The sequence below is a fragment of the Chinchilla lanigera genome, unplaced genomic scaffold, assembly GCF_000276665.1.
Source record: "Chinchilla lanigera isolate Chin_1 unplaced genomic scaffold, ChiLan1.0 scaffold00002, whole genome shotgun sequence".
NCBI lineage: Eukaryota > Metazoa > Chordata > Mammalia > Rodentia > Chinchillidae > Chinchilla > Chinchilla lanigera.
This window is the reverse complement of record NW_004955403.1, coordinates 56,947,250-56,970,830: the sequence shown is the minus strand read 5'-3', so window position 1 is coordinate 56,970,830 and position 23,581 is coordinate 56,947,250. Positions and strand designations below refer to the sequence as shown.

Genomic DNA, 23,581 nt, shown 5'->3' with positions numbered 1-23,581 from the left:
TAATTAAAATAAAATAAAATGCAAAATATTGTCTGCTGGGGTAAAGGTTTAAGTCATAAAGTGCTTTCCTTATGAATATTGCATGGAAAAGTTTTAAATATCTGGGCTTAAACATCGTAAGTACTCTTTATATGTAGTGTTCATGCTTTACCCAGATTCTACAGGAAAGGGGCACATGATAAAAACCTTAGGGTTTCCAGAAATTATGAGGGGCAAACCCTGTAACCATCATAAATGAGGTGCAGTCGCTAGATCTTTCCTTTAAAACAAGCATGGGAAGGTAGCCCGAAATATGCAAATAAGAAGAAGGATGGGATTGGGTGGGATGTCATCTGGAAGTGCAGAAAAGTCAACCAGGAGAGCTCAGAAGTGGAGGAAGTCGCACGTCAGGACCAGCTGTGAGCTTCCCGACAGGCCTGATTTGGGCTGGGATTTCAGCTCGAATGAGAACTATGCTACGATCACGCTCATACTGTAACCAGCCTGCATGGGTCCCGGCTTTAGTAGAAGTCAAAATTACAATGAGAGCACCTATGAGTAGTGAAAGAAAAGCTTCCACTGGAAAGACAGGAAAGGACTCCAGCTTGAGTAGCAAGAGCAGGAGGCCAGTTTCAAGGGTCAGCTGGAGTTCTGTGTCCCGTGGGCAATTCTCTCAGTCCTGGAGTCACAGCTCTGGAGTTCTCAAGGCTGAAGGGAGGTCCTGCTGGCAGGAAAGTGCCTCTCTGTGTTTAGGGGTCTTGGTCATGGGGGGCTGCACTCCCCTGGAATCTAAGTGGTGACAGGTTGGAGGCAATGGCTGCAGGGTCCTGGGTGTGCTGCACACCTCTGTAAGCCTCTCACTGGTGTCCACCGTCTGGAAGGGAATGAGATCCTACAAATTCAGGGCTGACGGGTCCTGTCTGAAAGTGCCTAGCCAGACCTCCCTAAGTGGCGCACACCACACCTCAGAGCCCAGAAGGGACTTGACCCGGGGTCACAGTGACAGAGGGTCCAGGATGAAGAGTGAGCTTTGTTTTGAGTTTGTCACCTGTTGGGCATGCATGGGCCCAAGCAGAGAGTCAGCGTTTGCAGCAGAAACAGCTTTCAAGTCCTGACCGTCCCCAGAGAAAACGCCAACCATGAGCCGGTCAGGATCCAGAACCTGCCTGTCCACACCCCAGTGGTGGATGCAACTGTGTCACTCACGACTGCACCAGTATTTGTTATTTCAGAATATGTCAAGGATGCTGTGCAGCTTATCTTCTGCTTCATCTGACTTGGTTCCTATGCTGTTTGTTTTGTGAGGGTGGCCTAATATCTTTAAAGTTGATTCTGTGAACTCTGAGACTGAATGTTACAAAGTCACTGGGAAGGTTGGTGGGTGCAAAGCAAGGTGAGGAGGAGGAGCCGGAGGAGCGAGGTACAGCCTGGTCCTCAGCACCTCCTGCCACATGTTCATGGGAAAGACAAGACTGCGGTCCCTGCACTCGACTCCTGTGAGACCTTGAGGGGTGCCTGAGACCCTTGTCTCTATTACTCTCGTGGGTCCATTTTCCTCCTTTTGTGCCTAATTATCAAGCTTTTCCTCTTCGACCCCAGGGAGACTTGGAGAATGTCACACAAGCTATTCTACAGTCAGAACTGAGCTCCAGGCCCTGGGTGTGGCCGAGGGGCAGAATAAGAGCCTGGTGTTCATTCAGGGGCTGGTTCAGTCCCCAGACTGCAGGACACCAACCACAAGAAGGGGAGGCGGCTACTTCTGGGTTGCAATTGCTGGTGAGAGTTGGGGTGCAGGATCTGAGCCCTCAGACCTGCTCCGTTCCCTGACGCCAGCTCTGAAATCCTACCAGCAGGCATGGGTGGAGCACCTTACACCTGCTTCACCCAGGACGTTCTGGAGGTTCCTCCCTGCAGGTGGAGGCAGGACTCCACGCGCTGCCCTCTGTCTAAGCCCTCACCTCACTTCCTGGCCAGCCCTATCCCGCATACACCTGCCCTGGAGCTACAGGTCCCTATCCCTGAGGTTTTTGGTGGGAGCAGAAGAGATGAAAGGAAAGGAAGGGAAGGCCAGACCAGGGCCCATGATGCCGTAGTCTGAGTAGCTGCGGGTGGGGTATCTCAGAGCTTTCTGCACAAGGACATCCAAGGCCTGAGGCAGGTCCAAGTCCCTGCTAAAACATGAAAATCCTACTATCTTTGCCAACCTCTTTGGCTTTAAGGCACAACCCCAGAAAAAGGCCCATTCATCACACAAGCTGTCTGAGACTAGACGGGTGGTGTTCGTGGCAGTCTGTGTTGGCTGATGGCTTCTCTGTCAATGCACATGTCACCCGCGGCCTGAGATAGAATTGATTCAGAGAGAAGCAAGCGCAAACCTGGTCAAGCAACGGCACAGCCCTGAGCTCCCTGATCCCAGCCACACCCCGGGCCCAGTGTGCCCGGAACTGTGTGCTCCATGCTGAGCACGGGGCCCAGGGAGGAGCAGGTGCTGCCACCTCCTTCAGGATGAGGTCACAGAGCAGCACGCGTGCAGGCACTGGGTCCCTGACTTTGAGAGGCCCGGGCAGTGTGTGTCCCTCTCAAGGGCTCACACCGCAGCAGCCCGGTGACTCATGTGACAGAGCTTATCCGGGAGACCGGCTTCCCAGCCACTCTGCAAACAGACCTGATTTTGACTACATGTTCCTATCCAAAGACTCCTGCCCAGGTCTCACCAGCCACAGGGCTCCCACCGATGCGCTAAGTCACTAAGGCATCTGCACCCTGAGTCCCGAAGCGGGCATGGTGGGAAAGATCTCATGGGTGGCATCAGTGACCTCCACACATGAGGAGCCCAGAAAGAACTCCACTTCTTCCCAAGGAGCCAGCGGGGTGACGGGTCCTGAGGGTGGAGGGAGCAGGGTGGAGGTGGAGGGCATCGAGGCTGAGGTGGCTGTAGAGCCCACACGGCAGGGCGGGCTGTGGCTCCTGGAGGCCCTTCCTGAGCACAGAGGATGATAGGGAGAGGCATCTCCCGGAGCACACTGAGAGCTGCAGAGATCTAGCAGTGAGGGGTCTCTGAGCGCAAGGAGCAGAGAGCTGCACCGCCCAGCAGCTCCACTGTGCGCGTGCGTGTGCACCCGTGAGACAGAGAGAGCGGAGTGCCCATGCCGGAGATCTGCACCCCCGTCACAGTCATAGAAGTTGCTTCCTGCCTGAAGTTCCCTGCATAAGATAAGCAGGTGTGCTGTGTGAATGCATGTATGTGTGTGTGTGTGCATGTGTATGTGTCTGTCCAGCAGGGAGGAGGAGGAGAACACAGGCAGAGCCTCGGTGATGGCCTGGTATTTAGATCTCCTGCAAAGGCCCAGGGGCTCTCCTGAGGCTCCGCACGCTCTGGCTTCCGCTTCCCGTCCACTTGCCCCCGCCTGCCTTCCTGTTCCCACACCCACAGTCTACACAACTACGCCTGTGTATGTGTAGATACACATTCCTCATATGAGAGCTTCAGTAACAATGCCGAAGGGCCCAGTATAAAATCCTAGACTCTTCCAGTAATAAAAATTGAAAGCTGCTTCTGAGGACAGTCTATAAAACCAAGGAATGTAACTGATTTAGCGATCTTAAAAAAAAAAAAAGAAGAAGTGCTAGGTCTGACATTTTCAACTTCATCCAATTTAATGATTTTCAAGAAAAGGGCAGCTAAATTATTTTGTATGAACTGAAAATGTTGAACTTCTTCACATGTCGGAAATGCTCTGATCACCGCTGATTCAAAATTTGCTTAGAGATCTCACACTTGGCTGGATGAAAGTAGGGTGAAAGAAAGGCCTTTTTCTGGCATAACTGAGCAGGGCTTGAGCAGTGCACAAGGCTGCCGCCTGTGGTGGGACCCGGAACACCCACGGGGGAGACCAGCTGGCCCCTTTGTGACGGCCAGGCCTGTGCCACAGGGTGTGCGTGCTGCAGCCGCAAGGGCCAGGGGCACAGGGGACAGATGACTAGGTCCTGCGGCTGGGCAGATAGGCGATGCCTGACCGGAAGAGTGAGGGTGGGGCGGGGCTGTGGCAGAGGACAGATGGCCAGCCAGGCCCTTGGTGTCCGTGTCCTGAGTGCAGTGCCCACAGACAAAGGCGTCCTACCTCTGACCTGAGACCCGCACTCCCCAAACCAACCCAACCTACACGATTTCAACCAACACGGAGGTACAGGAAGCGCGGGCTGAGGGCGGGCCGTACCTTGGTAAGCGAGTTTGAACCCTTGGCGGTTCTGCGAGTGGTCGCTGTAGAAGCGGACGAGCGTCTCGTGCGTCGTGCTGAGCAGGGCCAAGGGCAGGTCAGTGCCGCTGAACTGCCCGATCATCGGGCTGCTGGGGTAAGGCCCGTTCTGGACCTCCAGGTAGTCGTGGTTCGCTTCGGTGGAGAAATTCAGAAACTGGATATGGGCACCTGGGAAGGGCACGCAAAGGTACTGAAAGTTCATACACAGACTGGCAAAAGCAGCGCTCGTCAAGTGATTGAAATTTTAACTGTCTGTGAGAGAGACCAGCGTAATGCAGAGAGAATGCACTTTAGATGACCACAGACTAAGGCTGACTACGTCTGCTGTGACTGGCTTTGTGATCTTTGCCCATAAGTCAACACACTTGTGAGACGTGCGTGCTGCCAGCCGGGCACCGAAGACCACACAGGTGTGATGCTTAGCATGATGGCTAATGCACATATGTACAGCGACATGCTCTGTGCCTTCCATTAACAGTTACTGCACCACACAGGTGTGATGCTTAGCATGATGGCTAATGCACATATGTACAGCGACATGCTCTGTGCCTTCCATTAACAGTTACTGCACCACACAGGTGTGATGCTTAGCATGACGGCTAATGCACATATGTACAGCGACATGCTCTGTGCCTTCCATTAACAGTTACTGCACCCTAAAGAGTAAGGCTAGCAGTGTACGTTACACATCACCCACAGGTCAGTGAGGACTTCATCGGAGGAGAAAGCAATGCTGAAGAAAATAGTCAGCAAGCTTTAAACGGTGCTTTAAAGCTGACTAGACAGTAATGCAATGGTACAAGAAATTTGTAAGTTTAGCAAATGATTATTCTCACTTCTATTGCAGAGCAAATTGCTAAGTAAGAACCAATCTGATCAACTCCACTGTAGCTCTCAGAATTCACCCCAGAAGACAGGCTAGTGTGATGTCCCACCTCTGACCCAGGGGCCAGTAGTGCTGCGGTCACATTGAGCTCTGGCGATGACTGAGAAGAAAGTCAGCCCCAGGCCTCTCTAGAGATATCGCCTTGGTGCTACATCTTTTGGCAATGTAATTGCTGTGTCTAAACTATTTCAATTTGTTCAAAAAGTTTATGTGGGAGTCATCCAAATGTAGTAGTCCTTGAATGAATCTATATAATGAAACTATTAACTTGGCCATAAGCTGATAACTAACAGGTAATATGACAAAGGCTTTGCTTTGTATTGCTCTTATCTTTTACCAAATATATTATGTGCCCTAAACTGAGAAAAACTAAAGGCAATATTTCTGTGGGGTGTGCTATCTTCATGTAGAAGCAGAGTAATTTCCAGTACAAGTATCTTGCATGTATCAAAGAAACGGGATTACCAAAAACTGTAAGTCAGTGAAAAAGCCAGAAGATACCTCAGGAAGGGCGAGGAGAAAAACCTGGAAGTACTCAATAAAATTTGAACTACAAAAGAAAAACAGTTTCATTAATGGGAAGAAAACATCCTAATAAAAGAGAAAGAATAAATACTAGAGTGACAGCCTCCGTGGACGGGGATGGTGCACAGCCAGACAGCACGCTGCAGATCCAGTTTGCTAGTTTTTGTCTGGAAACCACCTAACTAGGTAATAGTCATTATTGTCATAACTGCACAGGCAGGCAAACCGGGGCCCAGAAATCTTAGCTGCTGTGTTTGTAACCCAGGAAAAAGGCAGAGTGAGGTGTACACTCAGCTCAGGTGGACAGAAGTCCTCATGTTTCATGGTTTAGCATGAAATCAAGCTGGCCAAGAGCCAATGATCTGATGAGGTTAAAACTATTCCTCTACTTCTTAGAGAAAGTGAGTTTGTGTTAATCCTGTCCAATTTAGATTGGAAAAGAAGAGCTAAAAAAATAGAAAACTTCGGGAAGAGGCTGAAGAGGCAAAAAGCAGAAGAGAAAGAAATATCTTTGAAATGTCAACCATACTCTGTGACTCTTTCTAGTATGCGAGGCCGAGTTTGTGACACACAGCGTAGTCTGGGAAGGCTGTGCTCATGAGGAAGCCGGGGCCACTCCACCACACCAGCGTCACCAGCTCTCACTGAGGTGAGGCGCTGCTCAGCACTTCTGTAAATGCTCGAACTGCCAGATACTGCTCTTTGCTGAACAACTGGAACCATAAACGATCCATACATTGTTTCTAAATTCTGTGGAAGGTTTCTGTCCAAAGAAACTTGGAAGCAGGGGATATGAGAAAGGAAGATGAGGCCACCTGCAGGCAGCGCCGGGCTCTGCTAGGGCTCAGGGCTGAGCCGTCCTCCACACAGCCCAGCCAGACGACCTCCAGGTTGCACAATGGCGTCCGACCGCCCTCACCCAGCTCTGCCTGAAAGCAGCCTTCGTTGCAGCCTGGCCCACAAGCCGAAAGGAAATGCGTGTTGTTACTGCTAAGTAAGGTATGCACCGAGTCCACGTGAGTGTGCCTGCGTGTGTGTCAACGCTTACACTGGCTGAGTCTATGCAGCCTGCCAAGGTCCATCAGTACCCACTGCGGCTGTGACTGGCAGGCAGGACAAGGAGACAGGAGGGCAGCCACAAAGCGCTGCGAGTCCCCGATAGCGCCACACGTTCAAGAGGCACCTGGAACTTGGGAAACTAGGGTGAAATGACAAGGAAACAGCACGAAGTGTGCTCACTTTCCATGCGCACAGGTGGGCCTGAGAGGCATTATCCAGACACAGGTCAGGACCCATGGACTGACACAGATGAAAGAAAAGCACCAGATCCAGGGCTGGAAGAGCTGGAGGTGGACAATGTCTCCAAAGTATACGCTGGGGTGAAAGCATCCCTTTACTCTGTAGGAATTAAACTTGAAATGGAAACATACTTATGACAATTATAATATTGTGAACAAAATTACCATTTTAAGCAGGATAAAGGATCCAGGCACATATCAAAGGCCCAAATGCCTATCAGGAAATAGAACCAAGTTCAGCTCTAATCTGGCTTAAAGCAGAATTTTTAGCTATCTAACTTTCAGCAAATTGTGTCCAGTTTGACATCCTACAGCTTGATTGAAGGGATTAAAATAAGTGTGACCCAGTTATCCCTTATTATCATACAGAATATTTTAGAACTGTATTATTACCACAAGGAAGTTGATCTAAATGGCTCTCTCTGGTGAAATGTACACCACACATTTCCATGTGGTTAGAGTTCACACATGGAAAATCAAAATGTGGATAGTCATCTACACAGAGGAGCTTTGCCTTGGGCTTGGACTGAAATTTGAATAGTAATGCATCCCTGGCTTCACAGACAAACCTCATTTCCTAGGCAGAACCTGTGAATATGCACTGCTCTGTTTCATGTCTTTGTGTCTTAGTAAACATTCTGAAGAATTTTTTATTTCTTCCCTAAGGTACAAGAGGGTCCAGAGGCATGATAATTTGAGGCGGCATTTTGTGCAACCTTTGCAGCGGTTGTTAAGATGAAAGATCATGGTTCAACTGGAAAAGAAAAGAAGAAAAAATCTACAACCTAGTGGCATTTCTGTTAACTTTCTTCTGAGATATTTTTGAGAAATACAAGCAAAAGTTCTTAATTGATTCAACTTGGCCAAAGCAACACCCAACAGCAACCTAAGTCTGTGTAGAGAAAATAAAATAGCACAAAAGCACAGAGGACTTCGTTTCTCTGCTAAAGGCAGCAATGCTCAGGGTGTGTACTGCAGGTCCCAGGTGTGTGCTACTTCCAAACAGACCTGGAAGGAGGGTGCTGTGTTACTCTCATTTTAAAGTTAAGAAGACAGACCTTGGGGACATTATGGCAGCGTGTGCCAATTTATGCGGCCAGTGACGCATGGAGCCAGGATTTCTATTCAGTTAAAGCCAGAATCCAAAGCCCTAAGCCACAGTGACCTGCAGGCCACTGCCTGTGTGTGGGCGGAGTTAGGAGCCCAGCACTGCTCTGAGAGTGAGGCACTTGTCTCACAGGGCAGCTGGAGAAGACTTGCTGCCCCACTGGTCGGGATCCAGGAATTAGACAGGCATGACCAAGTGCTTTTCACTGATACCAAAGCCACAGATCAGTCTTTGCTGTTTAATAAACTGCTGATAGATCCTGGGCACAGGGTTGGGGGTGAGTGGGTAGGTGGGGTTCATGACAAGAACCATCTGCGCAGACTGAGTGTTGCTTTGGCCAAGTTGATTTATGGGTTGCTCATCTGTCAGGCGGCTGCATCAGTATCCAGCTGTATGAGAGTCTTAAGCCACTCATTTAAATCTGTCCTGGGTGGAGAATACCAAGTGCATTTTTATTCCAGAAAAGGCCACCAAATAGTGTCACCCAGGGGAAGTGGAGAGCTGGAGCATTCGTGGTTCACAGCACCATAACCCGGCCCAAGCCTGGTCGAAAGCCCACAGCAGGTACACAGGAATGTATGCCAGAAAAGAGAGACAGAGACAGAGAGAGGGAGACAGAGAGAGGGACAGAGACAGACAGGGACAGAGAGGAGGAGAGAGAGACGGAGAAAGAGAAAGGCAGAAACCGACACATAAACAGAGACAGAGACACACACAGAGGGAGAGATGGAGAGACAGAGAAAGAGAAAGACAGAGAGAGACTCGAGAATAAAAATTACATTTAAAAATACTCTGTGCTGGGGCTGGGGATTTAGCTCAGCGGCAAAGCGCCTGCCTGGCAAGCGCAAGGTTGTGAGTTCGGTTCCCGGTACCAGAGAAAAACCAAAAAAAATAAAAAAATAAAAAAAAAATAAAAATACTCTGTGCTGATACTAATTGGAGAAACTTTTATGCCCCTATCTTGTACTCTGAGCAACTACTTTAAAGATAACAACATGTAATGTATTAACTAATGTTTTTCTCCTGTGATTTTGTTATGAATTTTTGCTTTACCTTTTTTCAATAAAAAAAACTTTGAAAGGTCATTAGGAATTTATTTGTAATTCACTTTAAATTCTGATCTATCATACTGTTTCCTCTTCAAGAACATTCTCTAATTCCACTTGGCCAAAATCTTATGCTTTTAATATCTTTACACCAAATCAATTTATTTCAAGAAGGTAATATTAACGAGTCTCCTGAAAAATCTCTGTTTATTGCTGATCTTACTTAACCTGGAAGTACTCTTCCCTAAGTCAGAGAATTGCTTCTTGCGGGTGGCTGGCACCACAGCCTGGCTGTACTTGGGGAAAATTCGGGATTCTTCACCTCCTTCAGGGATCTACTCAGCATTTTCCTTCGTACTCGGTGCTCCAGAGTTTAAGGAGATACTGTTCCCAGTAAAGCTGGGCTGCTCTTCGGGTCTTAAGTAAGAAGCTTTTGATGATGTCCAAGTCTTGATGGAATTTCCAGAGATGCTACTGAAGAGCATGGTGTCTTTGTGCTTCCCAAGACTGAGAGGGCTTGCAGACCGAACCACAGGGCACCGCGACGCACAGCCTCTCCTCAGCATTAAGGCGGAAGTTGTCTTCTCTACGGAGAATTTTCCAAGTTGGCTACCGAGGTCACCCTGGCAGCAGAGGCTTCTGCTGGACATTGACTATGACCACAGCAGAAACGCCTGCTTGACTTCCTGTGTTCCCTGCTGGTCCCAGGAGGCAACCAGACATCCTTTCCTGGTATAACTATAAGACGTGTTCCAAGATCTCCCAAGCTTTTTGTACTCATGGGAAACAGCATGAAAAACCAAAGAGGAGAGAATTTATTCTTAAGGGATAATGTGCTTGCCTGTAACATATTTCCAAATTTTTTTACATGGAAGGAACTTAATTTCTGGAGTGCTTGCTTTATAAATGCAAATTCAGGGGCTCCAAGCCCAAAGTTACTGCTCAGAATTTCCAGGGAAGAGGTCTGATGTGGTATTTGCTAATGGTTTGGAAGATTAGGGGAAGATTTCACTGCCAAAATGAGGGAAGGCTCAGAGAAAGGGAGGTGGCTTGGTGGATGGAGTGCTGGCCTGAGGGGGACCCAAAAGCTCTTGAGAGGACCCAGGCACAATGTCTCGGGCAGCTGCAACTGGGTTTGGCACCAGAGAAAACCTCATAAGACTGCTTTAAGCCACGTGTGCAAAGCAGGGGTTGAGGTTGTGGGGTGACAGGTATTTCAAGGGGACCTGGTAGACATCACAGAAGGCTAGGGGTGCGTAGCACTAACGTGCTTGTGAGTTCTCAGCCACCAAAGCAGTTCTCAGCCACCGTGCACAGCTGAAGGCAGCAGCAGTGTCCTCTCACAGTCTGCCAAACAGGCCAGGGAGGACCTCAAAGAGGAGCAAAAGTATTCCTAATGTCTGCCGTCTCAGGGGCCCCAACCCTGCCCTGGTTCCTGCCTGAGTCCTCCCTTAGCCACACACGGCGTGGCCGGTGAGGACCTGCCTTCCACTGCGCAGGGCTGACCTTCCTCCCATCCTCTGTCTGCGCACTGGAACCCTGGGTGCGGACCTCCTGGCGACCAGCAGGAAGGAGGGAAAGTCCTCATAACTTCCCACAGTGACCTGTTCTGTCATTTCAGTATCGTAATATGCATACTGATTTGTCTCATTTACACTCCTACTTCTCGCAGCTCACTGAAAAGGTGCTCTTGCGCTGTCATCTGTTGGTTTCTTCTCTGGAAGAGAGAATCTTTCTATCCGTTTCTTGTGTTCTAAGTAAATACTTTGAAGATAATGATACACAGTGTATTGACTATTCCTATTCTTCTATTGTTTTGTTGTGAGATTTGTTTTATTTTTTTTCATGAAATAAAGAGAAAACATCAAGGAAGAGCTCTGAACATAAAGAACCAGGTTTTCCAGAGCAGCAGTGATGAATCTAGAGCACACGTGTTATTTGTTTTTCTTTTTAGACAAAAGATGTTAGTGTATGAATTGTTTTTTTCTAAACGAAAACTTCAGTGTTCAGCTTTAATTGCAGTGTTGGCAGTCTGAGATAAATACATGGGTTTTGGGTTGCAGGGTGGGCACTCCTCTCTAAAAGGTTCGCCATCACTGTTCTAGGGCAGTGATTTCCACTTAGGTTTGCATTCATTTCTCACTGGACTAACAGATTCTCTCAGCGTGTAAGTGCCTGGTCACTCTCTCCTGTGCTTGTGCTGAGTGCTTGGAAGGGCCCACTCCCCCGTGAGAATGGAAATTTCACCAAGACCAAGCACTTATGGTTGGTGTCTAGATGTCTCCCAAAAGTCTCACACAGTCACAGGGGGCAGGTTTTTCAGAGGTGGTTGAGTCTAGAGTTTGTGATTGATTCATGGTCCAATGCTGTGATTAAGGGTGTGAGTGATATATTTGCCCTAGGGCCAATAGCTTGCATACAATATAAGGGACAAAGAGTGGCTGGTCTCTCTCTCTCTCTGTCTTTGTCTCTGTCTCCGTCTCTCTCTGTGTCTCCGTCTCTATTTCTCTCATTGCTTTTGCTGTCTTCTCCCACCATATACTTTTACCCCTCTGCCATGTTCCCCTGTGCCCTGGAGCCGGTTGATTACGGACTAAAACCTCTACAAACTGAGCTAAATAAACCTTTCCTCCTTCAACTGTTGTGTGTCATTTTGTCTCAGCAAGGAGAGAAAAGTAACTAAGACACAAGCACTTCTAAGACAGCCAGGATAAAGTTTCAGTGCTTATAGCTATTCAAAACATGACTTATTTGAAGTAGGTAACCTGGAAGTTAATAGGTGAGTATTAAAACCTTCATAAATGTATATATATGGAGTATGTGATAACTTTAGTAAAACCACACTGTCTTTCCAAATGTACGTCTCCTACTCATTTTCCCACACATCACACCCTGAAGAAAGTCTCAAAGGGTCTGGAAGCAGCAATGAGCACCACCGAGCTCCAGAGCAAGATGGCGGGAGGAGGCAGTGTGAATAGACTAACTGATGGACCCCACACCCAGTCCACGCTGCAGCTCTGCCCTCCCTCAGCCTCCTCCATCTGCCTGCGAGGAGCTGCATGGCTGAGCTCACTGTTCAGACAACGTCCCGTTCTGAATGGTGTCTGCCCAAGCTTTGCTGACATCCGCATCTGCTCTCCACTGAAGGCAGCTGTCTGCAGAGCAGGGCACATGTTTTAAGCTGAGTGACTCTTGTCAGGGAGAAGAACAAGGTGGCCCTGCAGGAGCGGGCCTGCCCTGCTCACCATAGCCGATGGGCAGTGAGATCTTCCAGGTGCAGTCCAGGTTGTTGGGATAGGAGCCGGGGAAGCCGGGGCTCAGGATCACGCCACCAGGCTCGGTCAGCGTCCCTCCGCAGGTGGCTGTAAGGGGACAATGGCCATGAGTCTCGTGGGGCCTCCTGCTCCCTGAGAGCTTTAACCAGTCACCTCTGCTCAGCCCACTAGGGAAGTTGGCCCCCAGCCACCGCCCACCCTACGAGACCCCACACTCAGTTACAAGCAGCCTCAGCTTGCCCACCTCTGTGAGCTGCTGGGAACAAGGAGAACTTTGCAAAGTTATCTTCTTTCAGTGCTCAGAGCTCTGCAGCAAGTGTTAGTTCACTTGGCTGTTGAATTTTAGGCAAGCATCAAGTTGACCTTGTTTACAAGTCACTACCTGTGGAGGGGTGTTAAAATCCACAGTGCGGAAATTCCCAAGGTTAAGGAAATGTGCATGAGGGGTAAACAAACAGGAAGTCCTGTCTTTAATCAGATCTCCCGACATCCTTCCACTCCTGCCTCCAAACCAGGGTGGGTTTTCAACCTCCACACCAATAACTTCAGGGGTGTAGGTGACATGGTGGTCGGGACATTTACTTTTACCAAAAAATAAGTTTCACAAAATAAGATACAGACCTCTTATAAATAAATATGATGAAAAATAAATAAATACGATACAATGAATACGGATAGATGGTGCTTTCTGGACAAAGACTATTAACAAAAAAGCACTTGCGATCTGACATGTGTTTGAGCTGTGGGGGAGTCGGCTGTTGGAAGGACAGGGGTTGCCTTCCTTTGTGTGCAGGGATCAAGGCACCGTTACTGTGGTTCACATCTAACACATCCCCTGTTTGGGCTGTTCTAGATGTCTCCTCAAAGCCTCCTGCGGTCACAGGACTTCTTCAGAGGTGGATGAGTCTAGAGTGTGTGATGTTGGGATTAAGGGTGGGTGACTGCTGGATCAGTCCTCAGGGTGGACTGGCACTGCCCTAATCCCTGGAGACTGCCTACAATATAAGGGACGGAAAGAGGCTTGTCTCCCTATTTTTGCTCTTGTTTTTGCTGTCTTCCACCACTAACTGTTGCCCCTGTGCCATGTGCCACCCTGCCTTGGAGCCAGCCGATCATGCACTGAAACCTCCACAAACTGTGAGCTAAATAAACCTTTCCTCCTTTTAACTTTGGGTGTCAGGTATTTTGTCCCAGCAATGAGAGAAAAGTAACTAAGACATCCCCCAAGCCTCCTGTGCTCAGGCACGGCCAGGTGGAAGTGCTGGGTCACTGACTGTTGTGGGGTAACCCTGAAGGGTGTCACTGTGCCCCTGCCTCTCTGCTCTACGTCCTGGCTTCCCCGGGCTGTGCACTTTCCTCCCCCTCCCCCTCTGCTATCCAGTCCTGCCTTGGAGCCAGTCAGCCAGCCACCTAAGCCATGGACACCAAGAGCCACATGAAGCTGGGGGTTGGGTGTTTTGTTCCAGTGACGGGAAAGTAGCCACGATAGCTGAGCCATCATGGTCCTCTGCAAAGCGAAGCCCAAACAGCATGTGACCTGCTCAGCCCATGCACTGTGCCCTCACAGTCCTTAGACCCTTGGCCTGGAAGACCACACGGCTGTCGGGGCCATCTGAGGGTAATGTGGGGGTGAAGGGTCTGAGTGCGGCCCTCAGGACCCTGAGGCTCAGGAGGAAGGGAGAGACTGCCTGTCACTGTGAGCCAGGGTCTTGGCTGTCAATCCTGTACTGCCCTGTGGGGAAGGAGAATTCTCCAGCGCCCCTGTGTGCCAGGCAGGGGGATGAGTGCGGCACGTTCCTCTTCCCGGTCCCTGGGGGGTGGCTGTACAGCACGGCTGTGAGACAGAGGAGGCCACATGGTGCAGGTGAGGCCCAGGCAGGCCGGACCAACCTAGCCTGCAGATGGGGCTGAGCCTGTGGGGTCCAGGGGGAGGCTGATGGGATGCTTCCCTCCAAGCACAAACAGGTGCCTGGCTCCCCAACACTGTCTTAATACAAGTTATGGAAAAATCTAGTCATACAAAACTGTGATGAACAACATGAAAATATGTTGAAGGAAGACAGTGTTTTTCCGCCACAGCTCTGCTATGCAGGCTCCAGAAATCACTTGGCAGAGGTCAGGGAGGAAAGCAGAGGTCAGGGAGGAAAGCAGAGGTCAGGGAGGAAAGCAGAGGTCAGGGAGGAAAGTGGAGGTCAGGGAGGAAAGCAGAGGTGCAGGGATTCATGAAAGAGGCGACCTCTGCCCAGGGGGCCGGAGGACAGAAGGCTGGGCCAGGGTGACCAGTACAGCCAGGACTGAGGTCTGTGGGGCAGGAGGAGCCCTGAGGTCAGGAAAGCGCCTCTGGAATCTGGGCTAGACGCAGCGACCTTCGAAGCCCTGCTGGGCACCTGAGCCTTACCAATGCAGAGCGGGGACGGGTGGTTCCAGCGGCGCACGGTCCCGGGCATGCAGGAGATGTGGGAGCGGCCCTGGGCGGGAGAACAAGAAAGCAGACTCAGTCACCGCGCAGAGGACCCGGAGTGGAATGTTTGTGGGGATGTGTGCACTTCTGTGCTCCTTTTTGCTTTAATTACAAATGTAAAAAGCTAAGAATCGCAGAAAATTATTTGTTTCTTTTCCATGAAACCAGATCTGGCTTAGTCCTTTTACAAAGGCAGTATTTCCGTTGAGCTTTTTCAGCAATGCTTAAGGAAGATGAACTGAATTAGGCACAGTATGTCTTTTTGTCTCACTGTCAGATTTTACAGGTTTTGGTCTGAGAGGCTGAAAGTGGTTAGCAAATACCAGGCACTGCTTAGAAGGCCAAGGACCAGCCACGCATGTGTGTGTGGGAGGCAGGAGTTGTGGACGTGGACAGCGCTGTCCTCCGGCCATGTGGGTCTGCCGGCACTGAGCTCTTCTCCGTCACAGAGAGGGGCTGACCACCCCTCTGATTAGGGCGGGACGCCGGCCCAGTGCAGCTGCACCGTCATCCTCACTGTGCAGGGCCTCGTCGTGCTCCAAATCCCGACTTCCCACGACTGTTCCAGGCTTCCTCTCACAAAGACCACGCGGGAGCTGGGGAGCGTCTCCCGTCCTGCTCTCTGTGTGGGCACCCGGCTTGGGGCAGGGGAACTGCACTGAACTTTTGCTTTTCCTTACTGTGACCCAGAGGCCTTCTGGCCTCTTCTCTCACGAATTCCTAGGTGCCACCAGAAGGTGGAAGGGAGGTGACAGAAGGACAAACCTTCAGCTCACACTGAAAAGTCCTCACCACCCTGGGGACCCGGCCAGCAGAACGTGCTCGGGGGAGCTGCTGATGGCAAGCCAGCTCCTCGAGCCTGTGGCCCTTCGTACCCAGCTAACCTGCCACAGAACTGACTCCTTGTGGCGTCTGACACTCTAAGAAGTAGTTCAAGCAAAGGAAGACCATGCTTATCTTTTAAAGGAGACATCCTGGACTATACTTTTGCTGCTAAAGTTCACACTCTGTCTGAGTTTATTCATTCTGTGGCCTATTAAATTACGTTTAGTAAATTTCTTCCTGAAATGTAGATAAACTTTAAGTGCAAAAGCTTTTAAAGATATTTATTGAAAGCTACCAATAAAACAGCCATTTATTACCAACCTAGGTTATATTCTGCTATTGATTTTAGTATAAAAATTTTCGGATGAATGATTTTGGTTAAAATTTTTGTAATGGATCAAAACTAAGGCAGCATCTTACACGTTTATTTTCTAGGTTTTCTTTTTTAACCCAAGTGGGACTTTTCTTTTTTTAACTTTTAAAGGAAAACGAAAGCAAGTCTAGACAGGCTGGAAATCATGAATCTTTCAGCTATTCGAGATTTATGTAGCTTGAAGCGCGCCTGTGCAATGCTCATGCAGTCACCAGCTCTGCACATCACGGGCTGTTCAACTACACTCCAACTCTGCATTAGCACAATGGTGCTGGAAATTAAAGAAAAACCCAGAATCCGTTTTTTTGCTCATGTCAGTGACACAACAGCTTGCAAGTTCTATGCTCAAAGCTGTTTGCAATGAGGGAGAAAATAGCTTAATTTGCACTTGAAAAACCAGAGCTAATACACAACCTGATCACGCTTCCCAGGCCATGAGTCTAAGCAGCGAATCACTCAATACACTGTAAAAATTACTGTACTAATGAGCGATTTTATTTTCTAAGATCTGTGAAAATATCCCTTGAGAAAAGACACTAAGGAAACTACCACATCAGGTCCTCAACAAGCAGGACAAAGATGAGCACCTGTGAGCAAGATCAAGTACTAAGTGTGGGAATTCGGGAGAAAAGGGAGAATAAGATATTTTCATCCCATCAGTCAGTTACATTGCAGTCCAAAAACTAAAGGCATACAACTGCCTCTTTGGTGGAGATGGAAGTGTCTCTCCAAGGAGAAAGGACACAAGACTCCTCACACTATCACATGTGAAGCCAGCGTGCCTGGCCTCAAGCGTCCAGGCTGCACAGCCCTGTGTGCATGGGGAGGGACATCCTTGCCCACCAGAGTCCTGCTCCTGAGCCTTCTGTCTGCAGAGTCAGAGTAGCTGGCACAGCGCCCGCAGTCTACAGAATGTGAGCTGTCACCTGGCTTCCAGAAAGTGGACTGCAAATGTGCTCATGTGTTTGTGTGAGTAGCAACATGAGTTCCACCTTCTGACACGAGCTAGGGGCTTTACAGACTGAGGGAGACCACCTTGAGGCTCAGCAGGAGAGGCTGTGATTAATTTATGAGTGGCAAACATTAACGTGAGAGAGAACGTCCAAGACCTGCACGGCCGGGAGAGAGGCTCCCTTTGGCGTCTTGGGTGAAACCCACCGCTCCGCCACTGTCCAGGGCAGCAAATGACCCAGGAGGCTCTGAGCCTCAAACCAGATCAGCACTGCCCTTGAGGATGGTACAGTTCTTGCCTAAATTACTTTCCCAGATCAAGGCCTTAGTGACCGCCGAGCGGGTTACTGATCAGCTTGGAGCTACTGTCCTGAAAGCTCCACTGGAATGCCTTGCTCTCACTCACAAGCCCTACTTGCTCAGCAGATCAGCCTTGTTTCCCCTCTTGCCATGGCAAGTCCGTACTTATGTGGAAATTCCAGAACTATAGACGGCACCAAGGTTCTTGGTCTCTGTTCCCATCAGCCTCCGACCTCACCTTCCCCGCTTTGCATGATTATTTGTCTCTGTCTGTTTCATTCCCGCACTGGAACCCTTGGCAGGGGATGGGGGGCTCAGGCCAGGCTCCCCATAGCGGACTTTGCCTCCAGGCTTAAGGCCGCCATCTGTGAGGCAAACACATGTGCTGTGTGGGAGGGCGCTCTGCTGCCCCCTCGGCCAGCACTGCATCTTGGCTGGCTGCAGCTGCTTGATCCGTCCACACAATGTCCACCCCAACGCGTGTGAGAGACTGAGTCCTGCGCAGTGGCTTTCTTTCGCTCCTGCACTGTTCCAGCTCTTTCCTGATGCTTTCTCAGGCTGCTTTATTAAAGTCAGAACATGGCTAAACATTGTCCTTGAAAACAGTTTCAATGTTATAATAAACATACATCAAAAATACTCTATAATCTGAATTATCTGAAGAATAGAGCCATCATTAGGGGTACACATGTATCCTGGACTTTGGAATACACCTGTGTAGATGATCAATTTTTATTGTCTGCACAGAGAATTATGTAAGATTTATGCAAAGCAATGAACATTTTGAGTATGTGTGTGCAAGATTAAAAAAGAAAATAGAGGGGCTGGGGATTTAGCTCAGCGGCACAGCGCCTGCCTGGCAAGCAGAAGGTCATGAGTTCCATTCCAGGTACTGGGAAAAAAAAACAAAACAACAACAACAAAAAAAGAAAATAGGTAATAGAAATCTTACTAAGTCGGTATATATCAGTTTACAAAATGCTAAAAACTATATAGGTTTACATTAAAATTACATGTAAGCTTTTAGCAATATTTCTACTTCATAATTCTTGAAAATTACCTAAGTGTCTTGAGTGTCCTATTGAGCTGGCACACTGACGGCACCTAATGGTGGCTTACTGAGCTGATTCTCAGGACAGGTGCCAGGCAGGACCACTCCATGACTCAGAGGTAACCCCAGTAACTAGGTGCCAGGGTTGGATTTTGAAGACTTGGTAGTTCTTTGTTCCTTAGAATTTTCTCCACATGGCTGTTGGAAGAACGTGCCTTTGAAATACAATAATTTTGAAAGGAAAAGGCTCAGTGCTCATAGGGGCTTTATCATTTAGAAGCTATTTCTAGAGTTGAGAAAGCTTACTCTGATGCATGTCTGTCAGCCTGAGTCACACACAGTGAACAAAACCACATGAGCTCCTTGGGTGCAAACCTAAGGAGGTGACCCCACGTGAGCTCTCCAAGGTGACCACGGCGACCCTCCCCTCCACCAAATGCTGCAAAGAGAGCTACCTGCAAGGTGTACCCCGGCTCACACTGGAAAGAGAGCACGTCGTTCACCATGTAGCGGTCCCCCAGCTTAATGCCGTTGCTGGGCAGGGCTGGTTCTTGACACGCAGCAAGACCCACCGCTAGAAAAAGGCAGAGACAAATGCTGGAGGTGAGACAGCGTCCACAACATTCCTATTCTCCCAGCAATAGAAGTGTTTTTCTATTGTTCTCCTCCTGTAGAAACAGAGGTTTTAATGCTGTCTTCTTTTACAACCAGAAGGAGTTTACATAACTTAAAGTCAGACTTCTCAGCTAATTCTTAACCATGACTCCATGTCCACCCTGTAGTTAGTCCACGTTTTTCTTTAATTAGTAACATTTGTCACTTCCTTGTGTGGTATGAAACACACAGATTCTCATAATACAAAACTCAAAACTCGTGTCCTAGAGAAACTGCTCCCTATTCCACGTGGAGCCTGATGGGGGTGCTGTCCTCCCTTCTGTTTCTCATTAGGAGGAAACTTAAGTGCAAATCCCAGGTTCTGGCCCTCCAGAAGAGACAACAGGAGAGCAAATATTTCAAATTCATCTCTTTCCCGGCTTCTCCTTTTCTCTCTCTGTGGCTCTTCAAGACAATAAAAAATTCCCGTGAACGTCTGTTCTTAGGTAAACAGGACTGATATTTATGACCTCAAGGCTGTTATCCAGCACTTTCTTAGACAGGAATTTCTTGCATGTAAGGAATTTAAAGATTAAAAAAGAAATGCACCATGTAATATGGGATTCAGCCTAAATTTGCAAATACATTAAGCATGATTGAACACTGATTTCTGTATAATCTCTCCATGAGAATAAAAAATGAGCAGTTAGGGCAGTTTAGAGGTAAATAGTATTTAGCTGGTCAGACCAGACGAACTTTCAGTCACAAAATGAGCGATTCTGAGAATGAAGGATTTGTGAATTTAATGAAAATAAGTATGTATGGTGCCAGAGAACTGCTGATAGCAATAAGGTCTGTCACTCTTCTAGTGAGGCTCCAAGGATCAGGGGAAGGGCTTTTCCTGAGGTGTTACCCTGGGGACATGGCCTTGGATGTGGGCTTTGGTTCCTGTGCTTAACCAGATCGGTGGAATCCACCGCTGGCCTGGGGCTGGGAGGCAGCTGGCGGGGTGAGGTGGGGAGCGACGGCCTTAGGCAGTTCAGAGCCCAGTGTTGTTCAGATATGAGGGACAGATGTGGAGGGGCAGTGCTGCCCGCGGCCGTTAGGCACCGAGTGCACATGCAGCCTGTCTCCTGCTGAGTGGTCCGTGCGGTGCTGACACATACATCATCCCCTAACACTTGACCACAGAACTACACAGATTCACAGTTGAGCTTCAAAAGAGCAACAACAGGCCCAGGCCTCGAGTGTCTCCACACACTGCCACCTGTGCCCCCGAGTCCAGGCACGAAGCTTTTGTAGAGATGGGACGAGGGACAGGGACATGCTGTCCTGCCTCTTGATGTGGCTCTGTCCCGCCTGGAACTCACACCCTGGCGCCCTGCACATGACTGTCAGGGAAGGCCAACGTGATAATGGTTGATACGTTGTGTCAATTTGAGAAATATATCCTAGGATGTACAGGACATGCCCTAGGACGGCTGGTGATACTCAGGATGTTGTAATGGTGGAACCATTATGTTAATTTGAGAAGTCTAAAAGTTTAACTAAGCGACTCAACAGGAGGCCAGGATCCTCTCTTTGTAAATATTCGGAGCCTGTGTAAGAGGAGGCCACAGAGAAGGTGTGAGTGCTGCACCTGCCCTAGGGCAGGTGGCCTACTTACAAGATAAGGAAGGAAAAGAGGCTTGCTTTACTCCCTCTTTACTCTTGTCGCTTTTGCTGTCTTCTGAGGCCTTTAGCTGTTGCCTGTCTGTCACGTGCCACCCTGTCTTGGAGCCAGTTAAATATGGACTGAAACCTCCACAAATTGTGAGGTGAATAAACCTTTCTTTCCTTAATTTTGAACATCTGGTATTTTGTCTCCGCAGTGAGAGAAAAGTAACGAAGACAACCGAGAGAAGCCAGGGCTGCCAGCAGAAGGTGGTCAGCTCCCTCCTTGCAAGGTCACAACCTGAACATCAGTCCCTTCCCAGTGTTCACTGAGGGGCTGGCTCTGCCCCGGCCCAGAGGAGGCACAGAGCCAGAAGAGTCTCCGTTCACACCAGTGGGGCTGTGCCCTGGACAGCACTATGCTTCTGACCCCAGCCACCATGCGGCATGGCTGGACGACTGCAAGACACAGGATGTGGTGATTCTGTTTGGGTGAGTAGTGTGAATTGTGTCTTAAAGATGTTCTAAATTGAAATAGATTTCTCCCTAAATGGACATATTTTCTGAAGAATAAAACACCATTAGCATTAAGCAGCAATATGTTTTATTCCTAGCACAGATTTTCAAACCATTTGGGGGCTTTTCATGGAAGACATAATGGCTAAATATAAAAAAGTACAATCATACAGGCCTTTAACTTGTCCTGTTAATATAAACCTAAAATCTCTATTTTGACTTCAGGATATATATTACAACTACATTTGAATTCCATACTTTTTTCTGCTATAGATCAGCAAGATTGTCTAGTGTATATTACTTAGCTTTTTTATTTCACTCTAAAAAATGTACTTAAATATTCTGGATTCAAAATTTTTAAATACAATTGGAAATTCCACAGTCTAACTCGTAAGGACATTACACCATCATAATTTTGGGATACTTCAAGCACACACCAGGTAGGGAAGAGATCAAAGAAAATAATCGCAAAATGTTCAAAGAAAAAAGGGAAACATTTTGAAATGTTAAAAAAGACAAATAATTCATCATTAAATCCCAGCTCCTAAATTCTTTCCTTTTATACTTAAGATGCAACGTGTTTTTATTTATTTACTATACATCTTTTTACATGTTGATTTATATGCAATATTATATACTGACTTAGTTTCATTTTCTCCTTTTTTTAATTACGTGTTTAAATCCAGTTCATAGTTTAAAAAATCATTGCATTCATGTCTATATCCACAGGAATTATATTGTTGGAATAAAAATTTTAAAAATCATTTTAATCCTTGTGTAACACAGTGACTCTGGAAGGAGCTGGAGTGGATGGAGCCTGGGATTTAAATGTGGAGGCAGCATCTTCCCTTCCCCCTTCTGCAGTCACTGTGACTCCCACGGGTGTTAGAAAGGAAGACCACAAAGGCTTCACACCTGGAGGAGCCATTTGTGTGACACTGCTTAACCTGGCATCCTATTCACCCAGACTCCAAGTGAGGAATGGATAAGAGATGGAGCAGCAGCGCTGTGTGCTCCGCCACCACACATCTCCTTCAGAGAGTTCTCCTGTGCCTGCAGCCCCCATTCCTACCCTCTGCACAGCACGATTTCTCCTGTGACGGGTGGCTGGGGATGTCAGCTTGGTGCTGAAGATGCGGGGGTAGAAAGCAACCTGAGGAGCAGGTGTGAAGTGGCAGAGTTAAGTCCCAGCAGGATCGGGGCCGGGGATCATCCCTTGCTTCCTGGGAGTGGGCAACAGCTTTCTGAAGAGAACCGTGCAGATCCAGACAGATCACAGGAGGAGGTGGGGAGTGTCAAAGTCTGCAACCCAGAAGGTACGAGGGGAAACACTCTGACTTCCAGGGGACAGGCGGTGACAGACTAAGGAAGATCTGTGAAGGAAAGGGCTGGACTACTTGCATTTCGTGACTGTACCAAGGAAAATGTGAAGATGATGTCACAAGCAGGAAGCAGGACTGTGTTTGGTGATAGATATAAAGTGGAGAGCACTTCCATTTGAGAACATACAGGTGTGCCTAACTCTTTAAAACTATTCCCTGCATGCCATACTGTAGAATGGTAATGACTGACGTAGTGAAGAGATACCAACTCTTACATCACGGGGACAGGGTCACAACAGAGAGGCAAAACCTCACCAGCCATCATCTGCGGGCGTTTATTTGATGCCATCACTGATGGAACCTATGAAAAGGAGAACCCTGCCAAAGACTAAAACAAGACCCAGGTCTATTGCCGTGCACCAGACTAAAGTCAAAACGGATTAAGATGTAAATATTAAAGCAGAAACACTAAATCTACTGGAAGAGAAAGTAGGCAGAAACCTTGAAGACATAGGGGTAGGCAGAGAGTTCATGGACAGAAAATAAACTGCACAGGAAATACTGCGAAGAATCAACAACTGGGATCTCATCTTACTGAAAAGTTTTTGCACATCCAAAGAAATCGCCAACAGAGTAAAAAAGAAGCCCATGAATTGGGAAAATTTTTAGCCAACTGCCCCTCAGACAAAGGACTTCTATCTAGAACATATAAAAAATTAAAAGAAATCAGGTTCCCAAAAGTCAAAGACCCAATACATAAATGGGCATCTGAGATGAATATACACTTCTCAGATAAAGAAATACAAGTGGTGAATAAATACATGAAAAAGTGTTTAATATTATTAGTTATTTGAGAAATGCAGATTAAAACAACACTGAGATTCCATCTCACCCCAGAAAGAACGCTTATCATCAAGAAATCAACGAATAACAAATGCTGGAGGGCTGTGGGGAAAAAGGAGCCCTTCTCCACTGTTGGTGGGAGTGTAGACTGGTGCATCCACTGTGGAAATCAGTCTGGAGATTTCTCAGTAATTAGGATTAGAGGTCCTACTTAACCCAGTTATTCCCCTCCTGGGTATTTTTTCCAGAAGAACTGAAAACGTCATATCACAGTGATATATGTGCACCCATGTTTATAACAGTGCAATTTGTCATA

General features: G+C 48.1%; 1 protein-coding gene across 1 annotated transcript in view; it reads right to left on the bottom strand.

Moving 5' to 3' along the window:
* Csmd1 (CUB and Sushi multiple domains 1) overlaps positions 1-23,581 on the bottom strand; it is a 1,292,092-nt gene that overhangs the window by 131,156 nt on the left and 1,137,355 nt on the right. The window contains exons 38-41 of the mRNA XM_005373917.1: positions 18,793-18,911; positions 14,775-14,844; positions 12,347-12,463; positions 4,197-4,406 (exon numbers count right to left, since the gene is read on the bottom strand). Of these exons, the coding sequence (XP_005373974.1) occupies positions 4,197-4,406; positions 12,347-12,463; positions 14,775-14,844; positions 18,793-18,911 (516 nt within the window). The remainder of the gene's footprint in view (positions 1-4,196; positions 4,407-12,346; positions 12,464-14,774; positions 14,845-18,792; positions 18,912-23,581) is intronic.